General features: G+C 46.5%; 1 protein-coding gene across 1 annotated transcript in view; it reads right to left on the bottom strand.

The window, feature by feature from the left end:
* Nucleotides 1–21,355, bottom strand: part of LOC119965257 (collagen alpha-1(XXIII) chain-like) — a 241,183-nt gene that overhangs the window by 18,633 nt on the left and 201,195 nt on the right. The window contains exons 12-15 of the mRNA XM_038795758.1: nt 19,616–19,684; nt 11,697–11,795; nt 2,553–2,633; nt 553–606 (exon numbers count right to left, since the gene is read on the bottom strand). Coding sequence (XP_038651686.1) covers nt 553–606; nt 2,553–2,633; nt 11,697–11,795; nt 19,616–19,684 — 303 coding nt within the window. The remainder of the gene's footprint in view (nt 1–552; nt 607–2,552; nt 2,634–11,696; nt 11,796–19,615; nt 19,685–21,355) is intronic.

The raw sequence follows: 21,355 nt of genomic DNA, 5'->3' as shown, positions 1-21,355 counted from the left end.
GAAAAAATGAATTGGGCACTCTAAAGTTTTTTTTAAAGTTATCGGCTTTGTGCTCAACACTTTGAATTCTTGTTGTGTAAGCAGCAGAGGGGGTGTGAGAAAGATTAAGCAGTGACAAACTTCAAACAGTTAGATGGATGGGAGAAGTAGGGATTGTTTTCCTTGAAGAAAAGGCTGGAGGAGATTTGATAGAGGCATTCAAAATCATGAAGGGCTTGGACCGAGTAGATAGGGAAAACCTGTTCCTATTGGTGGAAACGTCAAGTGAGGGCACCGATTTACAGCGATTGTCAAATTAAGCGATGGAGACACAAGGAGAAACGTTTTAAAGCAGCGAGCAGTGAAGATCTGGAATGTGCTGCCTGAGATGGTTGTGGAGGCAGATTCAATCGAGATATTCAACAAGGAATTAGATTGAAATCCAAAAATGTGCGGGACCATGGGGAGTAGGCAGGGGAATGGCACCAGGTGATTTGCTTATTCGGCGAGCCAGTATAGACATGGCGGGCCGAATGGCCTCCTTCTGGGCTGTAACAATTCTGTGATTCTTACCTTTTCTCCCTTTTGACCAGGTAGACCTGTAAGCCCTATGGAACCAGGATTTCCCTACAAAGGAGAGATGACATGATGTTATTACTTAATCCACCATTCAATTCCGATGAACTGGAGTATGTTTCCATTCACTTCATTGATGTATGTTCATGCTTGCATTGCATTTCTGAAGTGGGGGTCCCACCATATGTGGTTAACTAAAGAAGTTAAGGAAAGTATCAAATCCAAGAAAAGGACAAAGACATATAACTGCACAAAGATGAGTGGCAGGTCAATGATTGGCCAGAATATAAAGAATGGCAGAGAATGACTAAAAAGTTAATCAGGAGAAAGAAATTAGAGTATGAGAGGAAGCTAGCTAGGAAAGTAAAATCAGACGCATTGAAAAAGGCAGAGTGTAAGTAATGTGAGTGTTGGAACTCCTGAGAGTGTGAATGGGGAGTTAATAGTCGATAATAAGGAATTGGTTTCTCGGCATTGCTGCCTACGACGTTGAGGACCGGGGTTCGAATCCCGGCCCCGGGTCACCGTCCGTGTGGAGTTTGCACATTCTTCCCATGTCTGCGTGGGTTTCACCCCCACAACCCAAAGACGTGCAGGGTAGGTGCATTTGAATCATTAACATCTCAATGCTGGGCAAATTGGCTTGGGAGGGGAGGATCCTGTGAATGCACCACTGATGGTACTTCGGCAGTGATTTGAGGTGCCTGCTATAGGTTGTACCCTGTAACTATTGGAAGGCAGCCAGTGACTCAAATCCAACCGCCCGCTCAGTTTGGCTATTGTCATAGAGGAAATTGGTAAAAGTTGACAGGCTGACAAACAACCCATCTGGAACATGGTCTTATATATTTATGGACAGCAAGCTGAGACCCTCAAGATATCCAGTGGTGCACAGGAAGGAGCCAGAGGCAAGGAAACAATGGTGACTGCCACAGTGGTGGGCGAAGCTGTGCAGCCAGGTCCAGCAGCTTCTTTTCATGAAAGAGGCTGCAGATATCAATGATTTTTAAAAAAAATTCAGATTACCCAATTATTTTTTCCAATTAAGGGGCAATTTAGCGTGGCCAATCCACCTACTCTGCACATTTTTGGGTTGTGGGGGTGAAACCCACGCAGACACGGGGAGAATGTGCAAACTCCACACGGACAGTGACCCAGAGCCGGGATCGAACCTGGGACCTCAGCGCCGTGAGGCGGTTGTGCTAACCACCAGGCCAGCGTGCTGCCCGCAGATATCAGTGATGACCCAGTGTGCCAACATGAGCCTGCAATCACACTATTCTTCAGCTAAGCTTTTAATTGTAGTCTCGTCTGTATCTTCTGTGGCCTCAACCCCTCCATTGCTCTCCACTCTGTTACTCTCAATTCCACTGTTGTACAGATCTCCCCTGTACCCCACCCTCTCTGTGAATCTGTAAACCTCATCATAACACACTGTTGCTGCCACAGATGGTGACACACTTCCTCATCCGATGTCACACTGAAAACATTCATGGTGCTCCCGTCATTCTGATGCTGTCCATTTGAGAGCTTCAGACTTCTGTCTGTGACCAGACGGAACTGAGAAAGCAGCTGTAAGCACAGAACCTATTCACATCGAGCAACCAGAACATTAAACACCTGCATGAGAGACAAACGTCCCAAGCTCCCTATGCCGGAGGTGTTAATTACAAATCCCTGTTGAAATCATTTGAAATTTGCCTCATTAGCATGTGATAATTATCGACTCATCTCTGGTGATCAGATTTCTTGCACAAAGTCAAACGAGTTTCTACTCATTCCAGAAGTGGGCACATTGCTGTCAGGTTTGAGAAATGTTACATTTTGATTTCCCACCTGCCTCCTAAAAACCTTATGACCCTGGAGCTGCTCCAGGAGCTATAAAGGCAATTTCTGCAGATAAATGATATGTAGAAACGACTGAAATGTGCACATAAATGTTCAAATAAATCTCAACTCTTTACTCTGATTAAAGACATGGCTGTTTGTTCACATACCTGAATTCCAGGACCACCTCTATCACCTTTTCTACTGGCATCGCCCTTTTCTCCTTTATTGCCATTCAGTCCCGGTTCACCCTAGGTAGAAATTAAGTAATAGCTTCAATAATGTATCACAGATGCCATGGTCTTGAAATTATAGTGTCTACTGTAGCCATGTGGGATGGCCACTTCCAACTAGGTACAGGGAAACTCGCAAAGCCTAGTGGGTAAAATGGACAAGCCAAGACTCAGGCAGCCTCAGAGCCTGAAATGCATATTGTAAGCAAGAAGACCAGACGGTATTGAAACTCCGACAAATTAGCATTTTAATGGGGCCGATTAGCACTTGATGGTCCATCCTCACCAAAACAAAGGACTGGCACTTGAGCAACTGGTACAGTCCCAGACATTTCGGCACCACTCCCTATTCAAGGGAAACGCAAACAACAGGGTCAGTGATCTCTTGGGACACGCCCAGCCATCCAGATCCCCGCCCACTTATTGGCTAAGGAATCGAACGGAGTGATTAGGGATCACCCAATTAGTAGGGCCCAGACTGAAGTAACGCCCAAAAGAGTGCGAAAATCCCTATGTATAAGAAGAAGAGTCCGCCACATGTTCCTCCTCTCTTGGACCTGGTACCCCAGCATGGCCATCTCCAAGCCAAGTGCAGCAACACCAGAAACAAGTATAAGTTCAACGCTCGCTACCAGATGCATGAGCCCAGCTGAACAGCAGTTACTCCTTCGGACCCGTGAAGATCCAGAATCGAACAGCGGCCACTGTTCTCTGACCTAAGCCGGGTGCCCGAAGTTAAGTTCAAGTTGTCTTAGTCGCGAGGTGTAGTTAACTAGTAGTATTTATGTTGCATGACGAATTGTGTGTAAATAAAGTACCCTTGACCTTGAACTAACTAACTGGTGTTTGGCTCTTTGATCGATAGCCGGTTGAACCTTGTGGTGGTATCATTTGATACCTGGCGACTCTAAGCATGCGGCCCGACAAAGGTTTCTGTGCAGCCCGCCAATGAGGTGCCCGGAATCATAACCGGCATTTTTGAAAAGCCGCTGGGGAAAAGCCGCTGAAGTAAATGCGCTTATTCAACAAGCGCATTTACTTCAGTGGCTTTTCCCCAGCGGCTTTTCAAAAATTCCGGTTATGATTCCGGGCACCTCATTGGCGGGCGGCATAAAAACGCGCGTAGTGGGGTGGATGAGTGGGGCTGTCTCATTGGTCGGTTTAGTTGGGTGTGCGACCAATAGGAGTCCAGGTTACAAACAATAAGCCTTATTATTGTTTGTAACCTGGACTCCTATTGGTCGGACACCCAACTAAACCGACCAATAAGGCAGCCCCACTCATCCACCCCACCACGCGCGTTTTATCGTTGACTCGGCCAGGCTGTGCTTCTGTCAGTGTTAAGGATCAGCACAAGCAACTTGGCACCTGATTTCAACAAACTGGTAAATGACTGCAGTCAGATGCATCATTCTCATTGACATTGTTCTGTTACTTACTGAGGTACTTTGTTTTTCAAATAAATGTGTTTTTTTTTCTTTAAATTTTCTTTTATTTTGGTTATTTTAAATATTAATTATTTTACTTAATACACTATGCGGCCCTTTGAAATTGTGAATTTCTGAATGTGGCCCTTGCACGGAAAAGTTTGCCCACCCCTGCTATACCCTGTCCTCTTCAAGCCTTAACCCCACCTAACCTTATGGACACGGGGCAGTTTAGCATGGCCAATCCACCTACCCTTCACATCTTGGACTGTGGGAGGAAACCGGAGCACCCGGAGGAAACCCCCGCAGACACAGGGAGAACGTACAAAGTTCACACAGTGACCCAAGGCTGGAATTGAACCCGGGTCTCTGGTGCAGCGGGGCAGGAGTTAGTCTGGCAAATTCCCGGGACACAACCCTCAAGAATTGGAGAAATATTTTTCGTTCGTATTCCAAAGGAATTTGGAACAAAGGCATAAATCTGAAGGATCCGCGCCAAATTATGTCCCCGATTCTGAGCAATCCTCTTGACTTAGAGCGTTCCTGGATTTTTCTGACGGCCATTTTTAAATGGAGTTCCAGTGAGCGGAGCTTCCCATTGTAAAAAACGGGGCTTTGTGTGGCCTCGGTCGTGCGTTCCCCATTTAGGTCCCTTATTCAAAGCGAGTTGCGTTGAATGGCCATGTGGTTCTCGGCACTGCACTCGCTCGGGGACTTTGTTCCCTTGTGGGTAGACCGCGCCCTAACTTCTCTAAATTTTGATCCAACCTGTGATAAATGCTATGCTGCCTCAGCCCTTCTAATTCATATATACTGGTTATATCCTAAATTGGCTTTGTTTTGGACAAAAGCATTTCAAGCACGCTTATATTTTTAGGAATAACATTGAACCTTCTCCTATTCCAGCACTCTTTGGGGTGGTACAAAATGGCATCCCTCTTATAAGAATTCAGACTGATGCACCACCTTATCAACATTGTTGGCATTATTCTATTGAACTGGAATTAATCTGTCCACCCACCTTTACCAATTGGGGAAGTGATTTTAGCCAGAATCTCAAACTTGAGAAAATAAAGTACACTATAAGAGGCTGCACTGGTAGATTTTATGTAGCTTGGCAACCTTTCCAGATTATTTTGAAGGACTGCAGCTTGCTACTTTCACATAACTAACCCTAATTAGGTTGTATATATTATATTAGGTGAAACTCTATCTGTCCTATGATTCTTCTTATTTATTTTTTCCCTTTTTTGTTCTTTCCTTCTACTTCTCATTTCATTTCTCTTCCAAATATGAGTTTATCAAATTATTGCTGTAATGTAAGCTATTTTCTGTATTGTACATTATGATTGTTGTTAAAACGTAGACACAAGAGACAGGAGTCAGAAGCATTGAGAGTTCAGCGATGTTTTAGCGCTTGCACAGGTTACAGTGATAGGGAGGAGTGAGGCCATGCATGGCTTGAAACACATGTTTGAAACTATAGCACAGTTACTGAATGCCAATAAGATTAGGACTATAGGTGAACAGAACTTGACGCTGTCTTATATTAAGAGCAAAGAATGTCAGATAAACTGAAGTTTATCGAGGGTGGTGTAAAAAAATCTAGAGGTGACAAAAGTATATATGAGGGTTTCAGTGGCAATTTGGTAGACAAGGATGGAGGTGGGCAATGTTACAGAAGTAGAAATAGGCGAAGAAGAGGTTATGAGGTTGAAAACAACTTGGTTGAGCAGCATGTTGAATTTTGCACAAAATAATGTCATCAAATTTGCTTGACCCTGGTAATAGCCAATCTGCCACAATATTAATACTTTAATTGAGAGGAAGATTGAATGGCTTGTTGGGGACTGCAGAATTCGGCGTTGCAAATACCTAGGGCATGGCTTACATATTCTTGGACACAACATTTAGTTTCAGTAATTAAAGTTTTAACTGTAGGCAAATAGGAGTGTGTGATTGAAAAACTGATAAGCAAGTCTGAAATAAATGTAATTCAAACAGGTCTGGAATTTATTACAATTAAAGGTAGCCTGTGTGTGTCACGCAGGGTCAGAGTTGACCTCTAACCTTGCATTGGAGCCAGTGAGTCTGGAGAATTAGTTAGAAGCTTCATTAGCAATATGAATTATTCATATAGGTTACATAATCAAGGAGGAGCCTTGAAGGTAAAATAACTTGGGCAGAATTTTCCTATAGTTTTTCAGAGTGGCAGAATCCTGGCATGTAGCTCTCCAGCTGCACAGCGAGTTTGTAGTGATGCACCATCGATTGCACGTGAGGCGAGTGATTTACCAAAGTCAGGCTTTAATTAACTAGAACACAGCCTGGCGATCGTCTACAGTGGAAAGGGACGATCGTCAGGCTTCTGAGCATTTATACCTCGTTGATAGAGGCGTGGTTAACTCAGCCTCTCGGCCAATCGGTCGAGAGGCACATGACCGACCAGGGCCAATGGTAAGCCGACGTTCTGGCCCCATGGCAGACGAGTATGCAGATCATATCATCACATGTAGTCCACATTTTGAGCCGATCTGAAAAGCAAAATTTAGGGGGTGTGGTTTACTCTACCACTATGGCAGGGCAGGCCCTGAAAGAGCCAGCTAGGAGATTGGGGTGCCGTTTGAAAATGGTAACTTGATCAGCATAGAAAATTACCTTTCCCCAGCACCCCCTACACATCAAGCATTGGGTCTCTCTCCCCCCCCCCCCCACCATCATCATCAGCATTGGGGGTTCCTCCCCCCCAACAAACATAAAGTGAACCCCGTCCCCAGTGGGTCCACATTTGGCAATGTTTATGGGCACAGGTTTGAAGAAATTAGCTGAGTACAGTAAATCTGGTGATGTCTTGAACGCCACCATTAGAAACAGACTAATGTGTAGGTTAAGAAGCGAAGCTATCCAGAAAAGCCAATGAACAGAAATCAACTTAAATCTAAAGAAAGCTTTTGGGAGTCCCAATCACTATAGAATTAGCACCTAAGGAAGCCCAATAATTACGTTTGAGCTCCAGAGTCCATAAAATGTCGGCTGAGACCTGAACACAGATACAAATTTTAAATGGTCACTATCATAATATACATCCAGGTATATGATGGAGTGCAGACAGGCAGTGATTGACACAGAGGATGACCAGTGAGCACACAGAACACAGCAGCCAATCACCAGACAGGCCACGACCACTATAAAGCCAGAGGGCACCAGGTTTCCCGCTCTCTTGGGATCCAGCCTCTGAGACAGTCAGAGCTCGTGAGCAGCAGCTAGAACACACACCATGTGGTAGTCAGTTAGTCTGGTCAGGCTAGCCTCAGGTCTCCAGTCAAGTCAGCATAGTGTCAACCCACAGTTAAGCATGTAATATAGTTAGATGTTAAATAAAATCGTGTTGCATCTCATCAAGTGTTGGGAGCCTGTCTCTACACTGCATGGAACACAGTCCACATAGACCCAGCCTGCCCAACACATCAGTTACTGATGTGCAAAAACTGGGCATGCAGTAGCAGATTGTTGGTGTAAGGGTGTAAAATGCAGGAATTGTGGTAAAAAAGGGCTCACCAAATGTGAGTGTTGGGGACCAAAACAATAAGTTCCAAACAAGAACTAAAAAAAGCATGAACCAAGGGCATCAAATGGAAAACTGAATAGAGGGAAAGGGATCCATGTGATACAGAAAGGTCACAATCAGCTGACGCACTGCCGTTGAATGTACTGGCCATTGTAAGAATCGTAGTATTGACAGTGCAGAAGGGGGCCATTCAGCTCACTGAGTCTGCAATGGCCCTTGGAAAGGGCACCCTACTTAAACCCACCCTATCCCCAGTAACTCCACCTAACCTTAAGGGGCTATTTAGCATGGCCAATCCAGCTAACCTGCGCATCTTTTGACTGTGGGAGGAAACCGGAGCATCTGGAGGAAACCCACGCAGACGCAAGGAGAAAGTGAAAACTCCACACAGACAGTCACCCAAGGCCGGAATTGAACCTGGGACCCTGGAGCTGTGAGGCAGTAGTGCTAACCACTGTGCCACCTGTGCCGTGTGGGTGCAACAAATGCTGCTGGGTCACACCTCTACTGGACAGACAAACCAATTAAAATGAAGGCGGCCCTGAAGCAGCAGTTTTGTTGTACCAGAAACTGTTAACCAAGAGAAACTATGACATACCACCTTAAAACCCTGAAAGATAACACTAAAAACCTAAACTGGGGAAGTGGTCCCATTGTGGGGCCTTATTGATGCAAATGTGCAGCTAAACAGACAGACCACAGACTTGTCCCTGCACGTCGTTAAAGGTAACTATCCAGCCCGAATGGGGAGGATCTGGCTAGAGAGAATCAAGTAAACTGGGCCAAGGTGAATCTCATGTCAGAGTCTGAAACAGGTCGAATGAAGATTCTAAAGAAACATGCCAATGTCTTTAATGGAGAGCTGGGAAGCATTAAAGAGATCTCAGTCAAGCTAAAGATTCAGCAGGAAAGCCAAGCAAGATGTTTAAAGGCTAGGTCAGTGTTGGACGGCATCAGGCCGCAGGTCGAGGCAGATTTAGAGAGGCTGGTTAAGACAGGGCTTCTCAAACTCATTAATCTAAGTGAATGGACTATGCTGATAGTACCTGTGATGAAGAAAGGTGGTGTGGTACGAATACGTGGTGATTTTAAGGTCACTATCAGTCCAGTATAGTGTGCGGAGCAGCGCCCTCTGCCTTTAATTGGCCATGATGTGGAGATGCCGGCGTTGGACTGGGGTGAGCACAGTATGAAGTCTTACAACACCAGGTTAAAGTCCAACAGGTTTGTTTCAAACACGAGCTTTCAGAGCGCAGCTCCTTCCTCAGGTGAATTCCCTTAATTGGCAACTTACTTGCTGGGTTGGCTGGAGTACAGGAGTTCAGTAAAGTTGACCTTAGTCAAACTTATCTCCAGATAAATGTGGATGCAGATTCATAACAATATTTGACAATCGTGACACACAAAGGGCTATTGAGATATAAAAGACTTCCAGGGTGGCACGATGGTGCAGTGGTTGGCACTGCTGCCTCACAGCGCCGAGGACCCCGGTTCCATCCCAGTCCTGGGTCACTGTCGGTGTGGAGTTTGCACATTCTCCCCTTGTCTACATGAGTCTCACCCTCACAGCCCAAAGATGTGCAGGGTTGGTGGATTGGCCATGCTAAACTGCCCCTTAACTGGAAAATAAATGAGTAATTTAAATTTAATAAAGATATAAAAGACTTCCATTTGGCATCATCTCCCCACCTGTGTTGTTCCATTTGAGCCATTGCCATGGATCAAATTCTAAGCAGTCTAGAATGAGTCTAGTGCTACTTAGGTATTATCTTAGTTTTTGGAAAGAATGAAGAATAGCATCTTCAAAATTTAGATGCTACACACCAGAGACTAGAAGATTATGACTACAGAAAAGGAGCCGCATTCAAAGAAAGAATGATTTCCATTGTGGTAGACGTGCTCTCAAAATGCCTGAAGTCACCATTGTGAATACTATGTCCACGGGAAGAATAATTGAAAGACTGGGTGAAATTTCTGCAAGATTCGGTTACCCTGAATAACTTGTTAGTGACCCACTGTCCGTGTGCAGTTTGCATATTCTCTCTGTGTCGATGTGGGTCTCATCCCCACAACCCATAAAGATATGCAGGGTAGGTGAATTGGCCACGTTACATTGCCCCTTAATTGGAAAAATAGAAGAATTGGGTACTCTAAATTTTCTTTAAAACTTGTTACCGACAATGGGCCATAGTTCCTCTCGTATGAATTCACAAATTATCTACTGCAGAACGGAATCCAACACATCCGATCCGGACCTTATCAACCTGCCACGAATGGGCTGGCTGAAAGGTTTGTTCAGATAATTAAACATCCATTGAAGGTAACTCATGAGCAAGGGTCATTGTCAAAACGACTAAGCCAATTTCCGATGAGGTACAGGAATACAACACATTCAGCAATCCAAAGTTCTCCAACATTACACATGATAAAATTTCAGTTAAATGCTGCATTTGATTTGCTGAAGCTGAAATTGTTGAGAGGAAACAGCAAAGTCAGGAATTGTGATGTGAGAACAGGACTAAACGTCATGTTTTTCAGAAAGGTCAGGACCTATTGGCAAGGTGCTATACCACCAGTGAGAGGTGGATACCTACCATTGTCTTAGCACACAGACAGGATGGTCTCCTACATTGCTCAAACGTAGGGCAGTGTAGTGTAGGGAAGACATGCTGATCAACTTTTAGCAATGAAAACTAGATGCTAGACACAGTCCACCAAGAGTCCACAACAAACTGTGCCAAGTGAAGACCTAGACATTCCTTAGAACCTGACAAGACCATAAACAGCTTTGACAAAGGGTCTTCTGGACTCAAAACGTTAGCTCTTTTCTCTCCCTACACATGATGCCAGACATGCTGAGATTTTCCAGTATTTTCTCTTTGGTTTCAGATTCCAGCATCCGCAGTAATTTGCTATTAATACCAGAAGCACCTGTGGAAGACAGTATCCCAGTTGAGGATATTTTAACACCAAGTCAATCTCCAAATCCTACATTGACTCTAGTTGAGGTAAAACAATGGACGATGTCAATAGGCAGCATGGTGGCGCAGTGGTTAGTGCTGCTGCCTCACGGCGCCGATGTCTCAGGTTCGATCCCGTCTCTGGGTCACTGTCCTTGTGGAGTTTGCACATTCTCCCCGTGTTTGCGTGGGTTTCGCCCCCACAACCCAAAAGATGTGCAAGGTAAGTGAATTGGCCACGCTAAATTGCCCCTTAATTGGAAAAAAATAATTTGAAATTTATAAAAAATTTTTAAAAAACAATGGACGATGCCCAAACTACACCAAAACTTACAGACACCATGAAAAAGCAGACGGCTGAGGTTCGCTGACACCCACCTAGAAATTAACATCCTCCAAAACGTCTAACTTACTGACTGTTGTGTTTATTAGTTGCTTATATTGTAAATTTTGATTGTTAATGTTATGTTGTGTTTCATTGCAGGAACCTCTTAATGTAAAGGGGGAGGAAAGTGTTGTGTATTCATGTTTGTTCCTAATTGAAACAACATCACTTTAAGAGTCAGATCATGTGACGCATTGATGACGCATCGGTTATTTGTGCGGGCAATTGGGCAGTCTATCCTAACAGCCTGTAGAGTAAACACCTTTCCAATAAAGCTCTTGTTTGTACTTTCATGATCTGCAAGCCTACCGTTTAAATATACCACCCGTCTGAAGTAAAGGCTTGGGTCAGACCTGAGAAGCGGCACTGAAGAAAAGGGCACTTTCTAGGGCCTCAGGATGTCTCTTTGCAGCTAAGGCGATGTGCAGATACTGTTCTAATGTAGGAAACGTATTTTGGCAAAGCAAAGTCCCACACAAAGCAATGGCAACCAGATAATCTGCTTCTTAGTGATGTGAGGATTGATACCCAGCAGGGGTCAGTTTATTCAGGATAGGAGAGATAAGGGTGGAGAATTCTATAGAAGGACCAAAAACCGAGGAGCAGGAATTATAAACAGCTAGTATATTTCTCAGTAAGTTTTCACGCTTTCCATTTTATTGACATCTGACATCTTATTTATGTATACTGAGGATATGCACTCATTCTTAAGAAATTAAATACATTTAGATTAACACTTACAGGTGGACCAGAGAAACCGATTTCTCCTTTTTCACCTTTTTGTCCTGGAATTCCCGGGACTCCTGGGATTCCTGAGTTCCCTTTCGGACCAGTTATACCCTAAAAAATAATAAACACCAATTGGAAGCTCACATTTTAACGGCATCACTATTAAGACATGTGAATATCAAAAATATTGGGTAGGAATTTACAGTTTGGGCCCAAAATAAATGCACTGTAGGCTGAAACAATATGGCGGCAATTAAGACCCACAATCCAGTTTTAGGTTCAGCCCTCCTTTAAACTTTGCTGGCCAGGTACAGGTTTCGAACAACCCTAACTAATTGGTCACCTTCTGCAGGATTGGTGTGTGCTGGAGGGGGGGGGGGGGGGGGGGGGTACTTAATACAGGGCTGAGGGAATGAGAACAGATGGCAGGATTCTTCGATCCCACTGCAGTGAACATAGATTTGGCCAAATTCTCCAATCTCGCTGGCAGCGGTAGCGAGGCTGACTCGCAATGGACAATCCCGGCCAGAATGTCTGCTGGCCAGAGAATTTCCGTGAAGCTTGGGAGAGCATTCAAAAGACCTCAAAGCGCAGGAGGAATAGGAAGTTGATCCTGGAGGGAAATGATTACCAGCCAGGGATGATCTATTTTTCAAAGAAAAATTTAGTGTACCCAATTCATGTTTTCCAATTAAGGGGCAATTTAGCATGGTCAATCCACCTAGCCTGCACATCTTTGGGTTGTGGGGGCGAAACCCACGCAAACACGTGGAGAATGTACAAACTCCACACGGACAGTGACCCAGAGCCGGGATCGATCCTGGGACCTCAGCGCCGTGAGGCTATAGGGCTAACCCACTGCGCCACCATATTGCCCCGGCCAGGGATGATCTTACAGCTCCTTCAGGAATCAAGCTACTTGGTGTCTTGGAAGGATCTGACGATGCTTCAACTTCCCGGACCTTTGTTAGTACAGGGGCTGCCAATACAGCTTTAATGGTGTCAATGATCCTGCCTCCACAATTTAGAAGGGTCAATCATTGCTGCTCATAGGGGAGACCTGTAGTTCCCTTTCTCTGTCAGTGGAGTAGCCACCTGGAAATTCAAACCATGTATATATATATATAATTTCTTCCATTCACACTCACCTCCAGCTGGGAAACAATCGGCGATCCATATGGTTGGCCCCAGTGTGGTACTGACAATGGCCACTATTCCCACTGACGGTTCCAGAAATGGAGAGCTGCCAGCCTCTGATTGGCCAGTAATTCTCAGGGGTGAGAAATTTTGTAGTGTGGCCCCTTTAAGGGCGATCCTTCTCAGGCCACGTGACCTGCCAGGAGCCAATGGGGATGGAGCGTGCAAACCTCAGCCTATCGGGTGTCCAGGCACAGGCCTAGCTGTTGGGGTATCATCAGAGTAAGCTGGAGTCGAAGGAACAAGATCTGCAATGGTGATGTACTGTTCTGTACCTAAACCTTTTTGTTAAATAGGTCACCGTTGTGATTTGACAATGCCTTACTTTGCCTTGCATTACAACATTGACAATGGCAATGAATTAATCCAGTCAAAAATTGGAAGGGGGTGGAGAGTGACCTCCCAGAGTCCTGAAAAGGTAAAAGGCTGTCAGCAGTCGAATAGCCTTACGACTATTTGGGAAAATTGAACCGTTTGATCTGGAAGTTGAAAATTGGGGCCGATATGTCGAAAGGCTCCGATACTTTTTCGCTGCCAATGAAATCATGGCAGAAGATGAACAGAAAGTAACATTACTTACAGCTTGCGGCCCACGAACATACAACCTCGTGTGAAATCCTTCAGACTTTTAAGTCCTTTGATAAATTGGTGTAACTAGTGAGGGACTATTACAATCCCTGACCCTCCATTATTATGCAGCACCATAAATTTCATACAGCCATTAGAGGTTCTGGAGAAACGGTATCTGCTTTTGTAGCCAGATTTTGACGAATGTCGGAACATTGTAAATTTGGTACTTCTCTCAGTGACATGCTGCATGACCGGTTGGTCTGTGGCTTCAACAACTGAAATATTTAGAAGAGGTTGGCAGCAGAAACAAAGCTATCCTTGGACAGAGCGGTTGAATTGGCTCAAGCGAGTGAAAGCGCTGAACAAAGCACTTTTGAACTATAAGGCGTGCAAAGCGAGGCAAACCAGTTATGGCGGGAAAAAGCAGCCGCTCGAGATTCCTGGAGTGAAGGAGCAGCTGAGACAGAGAAGAAGAAAAGTAACCGGCAGTCACAAGGGTTAGAAGCTTGTTATCGTTGTGGGAAAGAGCGTTGCCAAGACAGATCCAAGTATAAGGAATTCATCTGTTTAAGATGTAATTTAAAAAAAGGCCACATACAAGCCAGATAGACTACTCCAAGTTCTTGAAAAAAAACATTTGGTGACTCCAGTGGACAAGCTTGAAGAAGACCCTGAAGAAAAGTCCAAAGTATATAAGTTCAACATGGTGAGAATAAATAAAATCCCCTTCACATTGAGATTGCCCTTGTTGTCAATGGCCGTCAGCTTAAGATGGAGTTCAATACAGGGGCAGCTGCCACAGGAGTGGGTGGGCAAACGGTTAGGGATCTGCAGGATCGCTGCAGCCTGTGAACCTCAGCAGTACATCGGCCACCTTAACAACCTATACTAGAGATGGCATCAGTACACTTATTGTACCAACACCCGTCAGCCCAGCTGCCTTTAATCATAGTCAGAGGACAAGGCCAAGTCTCATAGCGCAGGATTGACTGAAGAAAATGAAAATAAATTGGCTAGAAATATTCAGCATCACAGATGGGGTTTTCCAGGAACGTTGACAGAAATACAAGGTTTTCCAGAGAGAGTGAAAGCAAAGATCTACAGAGCCAGAAGCAATGCCAAAATTATTTTGCGTCAGACTTATATTTTACACCAAAAAGTGTCAGACTCAACACACCCTTCCACCTGCAGCGAATGTGCTCCCTTGGGTGTGGCTCGGGCGATCGTGGACGAGGTTCCACATTGTTTTTGCAGGTCCTTTTTTGGGAATTATGTTATTAATTGTGGTGGATGCCCACTCGAAGTGGCTGGATGTCCAGCTTATGCTCGACAATGACGGCAACCACTGTTGACAAGCTGCGCCAAACCTTTGCCATAGACGGCGTCTCAGAGGTGATCATCTCAGACAATGGTATCTCCTTCACAGCCGAATCGTTTCAACTCTTCATTAAACCCAATGGGATCCAGTACATAAGGATGGTCCCCGACCACCCCACTTCAAACAGGCTGTCTGAAAGTTGTCCAAACCTTTAAAGGATCAGTGGAAAAACAGTGTAACCAGCCACTGGTGCTTCATTTAGTTGGCTTCTTGCCCTCATACAATACGCCCCTGCACCCCACCACAGGGACCACCCCGACTGAGTTGTTAATGGACAGGCGTCTGCGGACCCGGCTCGACCTCGTTTTTCCAAATTTGTCGGGGAGGGTGGAGGCTAAGCGAGCCTCACAGAAAGGCCGTCATAATGCAACCAAGGGGGACAGGTCTTTTCAAACAGATGATTTAGTTTACCTGTAGAACTTTGGAGGAGGATCAGAGGGGATGCCTGGAAGGGTTGTTGCCAGGACTGGGCCAGTGTCTTATGACATCGAACTATGGAGCCGTGAAGCTAGAAAACACGTTGATCATTTGAGAAGGAGAGAAATTGTCGCCCCTGCCCTGGGTTGTGTAACCAGTCCAGGTAACCAGTGTACCATTGGCTGAGTCAGTCATGGTAGAACCAAAACCTTCTCAAGAGGAACCATGGGCAGCACGGTAGCATGGTGGTTAGCATAAATGCTTCACAGCTCCAGGGTCCCAGGTTCGATTCCCGGCTGGGTCACTGTCTGTGCGGAGTCTGCACGTCCTCCCCCTGTGTGCGTGGGTTTCCTCCGGGTGCTCCGGTTTCCTCCCACAGTCCAAAGATGTGCGGGTTAGGTGGATTGGCTATGCTAAATTGCCCATAGTGTCCTAAAAAGTAAGGTTAAGGGGGGGTTGTTGGGTTGCGGGTATAGGGTGGATACGTGGGTTTGAGTAGGGTGATCATTGCTCGGCACAACATTGAGGGCCGAAGGGCCTGTTCTGTGCTGTACTGTTCTATGAGGGGCCACAGAAGGAGTTGAAGATGTAGTCAGTACTACCCCTTTTCGGAATCTACAGATTTCCCTGCCTCTGCTGAGGACTCAGGTGCCTCAAGGTGGAGAAGCTGGTTGCCAAGTTGAGGCATTCAGCGAGAGTTAGAAAGTCACCCGATAAGACTTATCCTATGAACTTTGCTTGAGCTCTCTTACTGCAACTCTCTTTGTCTGTATATAATTGTAAACAAGAGTCTTTCTTCTTTTGTACTTCAGCGACCTGTAAAGGAACTTTTGAGGGGAGGAATGTGGTTGCCTGGCCCCTTTAAGGGGCGATCCTTCGCCGGCCAAGTGACCTGCCTGGAGCCTATGAGGATGGAGTGCGCGAACCTCAGTCTATTGGGTGTCTAGACATGGACCTGGCTTTGGGGTACGGTCAGTGTCAGCTTTGGAGTCGATGGAATTAGCCCAATGTTGGAGTTGTTCTGTTCTCTACATAAAGTTCTTCTTTGCTACATAAATCGCCGTTGTGATTAAACACTGTCTAGTCACTTTGCCTCGCACTGTAACTGGTATCCACCCTACAGGGGACTTTATCCAACCGGAGGTATGGTGCTGCCCAGATAACTGGCTGATTATCACGGAATAGCATTTGGCCTCCCAGAGAAAAGCTGGGCTGGATTTTACGGCAACGTGCCCAGTATTTGGCAGAGGCACATAAAGTATGTCAGGTCACCAGCCCACTTCCTTCCCCTGACCCTTTCCCTCGGAGGGTGACTGTGCTGCCCAATCGGCCACCTATCCTTAGGCCTAATGAGACCCTGAGCTGCCCAATTTGGTGGGAATTCAGGGCCTCAATCTGCCTTCACTGTCATAAAAGGCTGAACAGTGGCCAGCGAGCCAGTTTGTAAAACTGCAACTTTGAAAAGATGGGGGGGGGGGGGGGGGGGGGGGGGGGAGGCACATAAATTGGGAGGTGCTCTGCACTTTGGGTTGTCATCCCTTTCCTCTTTGTTCCTCCCCACCTTTCCTCCAAAGCCCAGATCTCCCCTCCACCCCAGCATGCCCTATAGATACTCTATAACCCAGGGACTTACCTCACTCCGGTGGCCACTGCTCTTCTTCGTGGAGATGCCTGTAGGCCTGGCAATGCAGACTACTAATTTTGGGCACAGCTGGGACTGCTGGAACTGCAGGCCAATCTGATCAGCTGGCTGCTCTCGAGGGTGGGACTTCCTGTCTGCTGAGGGGGAAAAGTCTGCCCCCCAGACTGTTGTTCCACCCTAGTGTGTGATTGCTGCAGGTTAGGCTTTTTTAAGGTTGGTCCATTTAAAAAGTGGATGAAAGGATGAGCAAGAAATACCGGCCCAGCCAGTGACGTCCACTTGAATGGAAATGCGACGTTGGAAAATTATCTTCATTTCTTGTCTTTTAACACAATTACTTTTCTTATGATAGATGGAGAGAAGCAGCTAGTTGGGGGGTCCAGGCCCAGGACGTATTGTCTAAAGATTAGAGTCAGATCAGAGCTTTCTGCAGTGAAATGAGGAAACACTTCGAACTGTCTTTTAGATGCTAAATCATGCTTTAAATCATTAGATGCTTTAAATCTGAGGGCAGCACGGTGGCACAGTGGGTAAGCCCTGCTGCCTCACGGCGCTGAGGTCCCAGGTTCGATCCCGTCTCTGGGTCACTGTGTGGAGTTTGCACATTCTCCCTGTGTTTGCATGGGTTTTGCCCCCATAACCCAAAGATGTGCAGGCTAGGTGGATTGACCATGCTAAATTGCCCTTAATTGGACAAAAATGAATTGGATAATCTAAATTTATATTTAAAAAAAACTTTAAATCTGAGAGTGATAGATTTCTGTTAACCAAATATATTTAGGCATCTGATTCAAAGGTGAGCATATAGAAATAGTACACAGATCTAATTGACTGGTGAAACAGGCTCAGAGGGTTAAAGACCTTTTCCTGTTCATAAATTCTGACAGTTCAAGAACTGAGTGAAGGTACTATGTGAACAGATAAATGCTGCAATATTGTGAATGCTTTTTGGAAATGCTTGACAATTTTGAGTATTGTAGCTAAAGCCACTATACTCCTCGGTATGTATAATCATACCAGAGCTGTCTTTATTTTCGAGCAGGATGTGAGAGTAATCTGATCTGAATTGCAATATAGAATTTGGGGCCGGATTCTCCAATAATGGGGCTATATCCCAACACCCGCGAAAAAACGGGCCCGAATTTCTGGAAAAAAGTCCAGAGTGATTCTCCGTTTTGAAGCGGCCTAGCAGGGCCCCGGAATGCTCCATGCAGCTCCGGCTGCCGATACGGGGCCCTGCACGTCCGTCCACGGGTCCACGCATGCGTGCGGCGGCCACCTGCAGCGCCAGACCCACGCAACATGGCGGACTCACACAGCGGGCCAGCCCTGAAGAAATAGGCCCCCCCCCCCCCCCCCCCCGAGATCGCGTGTGCTCGCCACCCAGATTGGTGGCCCCCGATGGCGATCCTGGCCGGTAATGGATCCCCTCGCCGCCCACCACAGCTGCGAGCGAGTCTGAGCTCCCACAGGGTGGAACCACGCTGGTGGAACTTGGCTCATTGCCGGCACAGAATCGCCGCGGGGGCCTCTTTCAATGGCCCCCGACCGGCGGCAGGGCAACTGCGCGCACGCAACTGGCGGCAATTCTCCGGGAAGGCGTCGGACCCAATCGGGGGTCTGACGCCACATTCTCCGCCCCCTCGCCGAGCGCGATTTCAGCGCGGAAACTCAGAGAAACCCGGCCTTGGTGTTTTAATTGGGATATTTGGTTCTCAGCTAAGGAGCAACTGGATACAACCATTACATGTACATCTTTTTTAAAAATGTTAACTTGGATTTCAAAGTACCACATTGACCCTGGAGTAACAATGGGAGATAGCTTAAACAGTGATGGGTAACCTAAGCTGGCAAGTGGGCCTCAAAGGTGGCTCTCCTTCATCTAGGTGGGCGGCAAGATTGAATTCAGGTTTGTTCGCTAACCATAACCTCATGAATACGATTGAAGGGCAGCACGGTGGCGCAGTGGGTTAGCTCTGTAGTCTCACGGCGCCGAGGTCCCAGGTTCGATCCCGGCTCTGAGTCACTGCCCATGTGGATTTGCACATCCACCCCGTGTTTGCATGTGTTTCGCCCCCCACAATCCAAAGATGTGCAGGGTAGGTGGATTGGCCATGCTAAATTGCCCCTTAATTGGAAAAAATGAATTGGGTACTCTAAATTTATTTTTAAAAATGAATAAGATTGAATACATTTAATACATGCTGAATATATCTTAACGAGTTATAGAAAATGCTTAATCATTGATATAGTAATCGGTCTATCAACGTCAAATGGTAAAAACAAAATCGACTCATAGTGAATGCTGTGTGCAATCAGCACACAGCTCACTTCACCTGCGTGTCACTTCAGTCATACAGGTAGGAAAAAAAAGCGTGGATATAAATGCCGTGGAATGTGGTAACTCTGCACTTGGGCAATGGTCAACAAAGTGTCTCATGGGCCATCCTCAGAAGCCTGATGGGCTACATATGGTTCCCAGGGTCGCAGGTGCCCAACACTACCTTAGATCGAGCTGAATGAAGACTGCAATAATAAATCCTCTCACCATTCCAAATCCGGATATTGATAAAACCCTTGGGAGTTGATGAAAACATTTGCCTTTTGAGTAAACCAGAATGGTAAATCTTTGGCACTTAGCGTACACGTTTTTGTTACAATCTTTGTGTCAGGTTCCTTTCAATTTTACATTTTCAAATTCTGTGAAATTTGCTGTGAAAACATTACCTGCAGCGCCTCTTGAATTTTTCCATCATAGTCTATTATCCCTGTTGTTCCTTGTTCACCTTTTTGACCCTTCATACAAGTTGATAACATATATAGAGGAGATATTAGTTGAACAGGTTGAGAAAATCAATTCAAATCCTTCAGCTGAAACATGGACTAAGTGACTTCTCTGGTGCCAACCCCAGATACAAACAGTGCTCATCCCATACCTCCCTCACTGCACCTGGATGATATCTCATCTTCCTTCACACCAGGAATGCGCCCAGCACACAAAAGGTAATCAGTAACTTTTCACTGGCTGCTGGCACCAGTGAAAGTGGTCCTAATGCTACGTGTGTTCATTAGAGATGAGCCAGGAGTGCCAAAAGATCATGGGCGGAATTCTCTGTTCCTGAGGCTAAGTGTTGATGCTGGGGCAGGATTTGTCAACTTCCACTACAGCAAAACTGGTACCTAAAATGGACCAATTCAGCGACTGTTAACAGACTCGCCCCATGTGGAACACAATCGATTCCAATAAGGAACAATGAGGGATTTGCTGGATTCGCGATTGGCACTCAGGAGGCTGACAAGCTGCAGCCGCATATACACACTTCACGCCTCCCACACACTGTCCCAGCCAACAAGATGGCAGCAAGGCGAGTGACCCCGAGATTCATGGACACCAAGCTTGAGACTCTCCTGGACGCTGTGGAAGAGAGACGGGTCCCCCTGTACCCCGGCCCGGGAAGGGGGCTGCCAGCCGCCGCCGTTCGCTGTGCCTGGGCGGAAGTTGCAGAGGCCATGAGTGCCACCAGCAACACCGGTCTGCAGTCCAAACTTTAAATAGAATATTAAATGAGAGCAACAAAGACTGCAATTAGTGACATTTTGCAGTGCGCTTCTTTATGTTCCTATTTGAGAATGTAAAGCTTATTGATGAAACTTGGATTTTGCATAGTTTTTTGTGTAAAACAACCGCACAACTGTTGTAAAAAACTGCACCACCTCCTCAAGGCAGCCAGGATGAGTAAGCAGCATTGTGCCTCTAGCACTACACACTCGTTACCCCACACTCCCCAACCCGGACGGAGGCAGGCAGAACTCCCATCCTGCACCAGATGCCGGCATCCATACCGGCCACCATAACCGGCTCCTTGGGCGCTGAAGCCACCAGCTACCCAGCCCCCGGGCTGCATGCGTCGGACTGTCAAACACGTTGCACAGGTGGAGGTGGATTCATTTAACCGCGTCAGGAGCCGGAGGTGTTGCCACCATGCGCGCCACCCAGGCAAATACTGCACAGGTGGCGTCTGCAGTGGAGGCCTTGGGGCTGAGGGTTTCGGTCATGGACCAGCATGTCCAAGGTCTGGGGCAATCTGTTCAGGTGGTGGCCAAGGCCCAGGACAGGGCTGCCCTCTCACAGGCAGCCATGTGCCAGAGCCACCTGGACATTGCCGTGGCGCTACTCAGTGTGGCCTAGTCACAGCGGGCCATGGCTGAGAGCGTCGCTGGCATTTCCCAGGCACTGGCCGATGTGGTACAGATGCAGAGGGAGGTGTCCCAGTCCCAGAGGGAGATGGTACAGTCACTGGGTGATGTGGCACAAACCCAGAAGGTGATGGCACAGTTTCAGCTTGATGTTGCGCAGTCCCAGATGGAGGTGGTCCACTCGCCGTGCTCCAGGTGGTGAGCATGCAGACTCTGGCCAAGACGAGCGCAGACCTCCAGGACTGGCAGCGACAGGCAGTGGGGGAGACC

Source organism: Scyliorhinus canicula, chromosome 4 (genome assembly GCF_902713615.1).
Source record: "Scyliorhinus canicula chromosome 4, sScyCan1.1, whole genome shotgun sequence".
Classification (NCBI taxonomy): domain Eukaryota; kingdom Metazoa; phylum Chordata; class Chondrichthyes; order Carcharhiniformes; family Scyliorhinidae; genus Scyliorhinus; species Scyliorhinus canicula.
Note: the sequence above shows the minus strand (reverse complement) of the source record. Positions and strands in the feature narration are given on the sequence as shown.